This window comes from Sphaeroforma arctica (genome assembly GCF_001186125.1).
Source record: "Sphaeroforma arctica JP610 unplaced genomic scaffold supercont1.4256, whole genome shotgun sequence".
Classification (NCBI taxonomy): Eukaryota; class Ichthyosporea; order Ichthyophonida; genus Sphaeroforma; species Sphaeroforma arctica.
Genome location: NW_014036302.1, coordinates 1 through 2599, shown reverse-complemented (window position 1 = coordinate 2599; position 2599 = coordinate 1). Strand labels below are relative to the sequence as shown.

The window sequence follows — 2599 nt, the reverse complement described above, 5'->3', positions numbered from 1 at the left end:
GTCTAAGTCTTCTCAAAATCTAAACCGTGATTCTAAATTCTGTAGGTATACTTCCAAAGTTGATCGTCATTTACAAACCAAAATTTATATACATGTGTATGTACAGATGCAAAGTCATTCTATACATGGTACATGTGTTTACACACATACTATGTGAGAAATGTATTCAGCACAATGCTGTGCGCTCTACATGACTTATGAGCCAGTGAAAAGTAGACTAGCTTGTATCTGAATATGTACGCAGCGATCAACATATGAGTACATACACCCACATGAACATCATAATAGGTTGCGGGACTTAACACATACAAACTCAAACATCGTTCTACTTTGTCATTACAGAAAATATGATATGTACGTGAGACCTTATATTTAAAGTGTGCTCAGCTAGAAAATATACACATGTTATAGACACATACATTCTAATAAGAGCATGCGCGTAATGAACTTGACCCTCATTGCTGAGCTCGCATCGCGAAGTCAAATTCAAATACAACACTGAATCATACCTTCAAAAAATCACCTCCTTGAACCATGAACTCTTTGATGATTCTGTGCATAACTGAGTTTTTGTAGCCCTGAGGGACGCCATTAGCAATATGTTCACCGGTACAAAATTGTCGGAAATTCTCGGCGGTCTTAGGCACCTGATGAACACGAAAAGGAAGGCGTGTACACAGTAGAAAATACCATTAGAATCATCCCACGGAATGAAAGCATGAATATATATATATATATATATATATGATGGTGTATGCCTGTATGAATATTCGTATGTAGGTGGGTACATGTTTGTATATATAAATATATATATATATATATATATATGATGGTGTATGCCTGTATGAATATACGTATGTATGTAGGTGTATGTTTATGTATATATATATATATATATATGATCGTGTATGCCTGTATGAATATACGAATGAATGTAGGTTTTGTTTATTATATATATATATATATATATATATATATATATATATATATATTGTCTGTGAACGTATATGTGAAAAGGTCGTCGAATTTCAACGCACAGTACAGGGCATATCCAAAAAATTTAATAGAATGATACACATCACAGCGATTTTTCTGTTAATTGTGGGCGAACACTTACCCATCTTAGACTGAGTGCTTCCGCACGTTTGGTACGTTCCATAAGAGAACCACGCAGGTCCATAACATTACAGTACAACTTAGGGTGGATGAAAGCAGAAACTCGAGGCAATCACATACTTATACGCATGGACGCATGTCAGATCATGAGAAAGGGCACATAATTTGACATACCTTGTCAGCAAAAAGTTCAAACTTCATTCTGCCGACATCTTGCCCTCCAATGCTGACGTCCATGAAAACGACTGGGTTTTTATTGTTGCTCAAAGCAATGCTTGTTTTGGGTACAGGTAAGGACATCTTTACAGCAATTTGAATCCACCTCTCTCTCTTTCTCTTTTTCTCTATTCAGGTTGAGAATTGACTGTTTGTATTATGAACATGACTCGCTTGTGGCTGCAATATATCTAACTACTGCTGCAGTGTTTCTCCAAAGCTGTCAGAGTGAAAGGGTCGATAGGGTTTAATTTGCCGATCTGCTAAACGGCGGTCTCACAGGCCACAAAATAATCACAATTTTGTTTTTAAAAACAAACCGGAAATCATTAAAAAAAAGCCTTCCTGTGCCCCAGCCTTATTCCCCCCCCCCCCTCACTATTTTAGGGTTTACTTGTATGAACATGTATATTTACAATTTAGGAGGCTTTGATATATGTAAATATATATATTATCTTTCCAATCCGCATGCACACACTGTTGTAAAGTGCGTCTTATCTAGGTCACATTACACTGGTTTTTCACTCGTGACACAATGGTGACAAATGAGTCTACGTTAGCGACAGCGCCTTCGCAAACAAGGTCGAGAATAACAGAGTACCTGGACGGCGCACAGGCAGATCCAAACTTCAATCGTAATCTCTTTATGGGGTTCTCCATTTCTATGTTAGGCGCCGGATTCATGCTAGGTCTACGAAGGGGTATTAGAAAGAAGACGAAGGCGAGACAAACACCTATGACTATTCAGCAACAACAACGTCAAAAACAACTGTCACACTCCCATACAGACACAACACGCCTTGGTCATAACAATACATCCGATTTAAAGCGTACGAAGCCTATACCCATACTATTACACATACCAGCGCACTTAGAAGGGGGTCTAATGCAGGAGCACACAAAGGCGCTAAAAGAAGCGGCTGTCTCTAAAGGAGAGAAGGACTACCGTTCCGCGGCGAGTGCGCTTGCCATCGCCACTGTGCTTTCTGTGGGCAGCTTCTCTGCGCTTGTGTATGGCAGCTGCCGGGCGTTAGGAGTTGACAATGTATGTATTTTCTTATATATGTCTGTCTGTCTGTCTATATATATATATATATATATATATATATATATGTATGTATGCTATATATATATATATACATATATATATATATGTATATATATATATATATATCCATACTTATATATATATATACATACATATTCATATATATATACATTTATATATATATATATATATATATATATATATCAATATATATATATG

The 2599-nt window shown here is 36.8% G+C and overlaps 1 protein-coding gene across 1 annotated transcript; it reads left to right on the top strand.

Annotated features, from left to right (window-relative positions):
- Positions 1 to 1339: 1339 nt before the first annotated feature.
- SARC_14180 (hypothetical protein) lies at positions 1340 to 2377 on the top strand (the record flags this gene model as incomplete). Its single annotated transcript, XM_014291687.1, has 2 exons — positions 1340 to 1406; positions 2004 to 2377. Coding segments are annotated over 2 exons (441 nt in total), but the record flags the coding sequence as incomplete, so codon positions are not given.
- Positions 2378 to 2599: the final 222 nt, after the last annotated feature.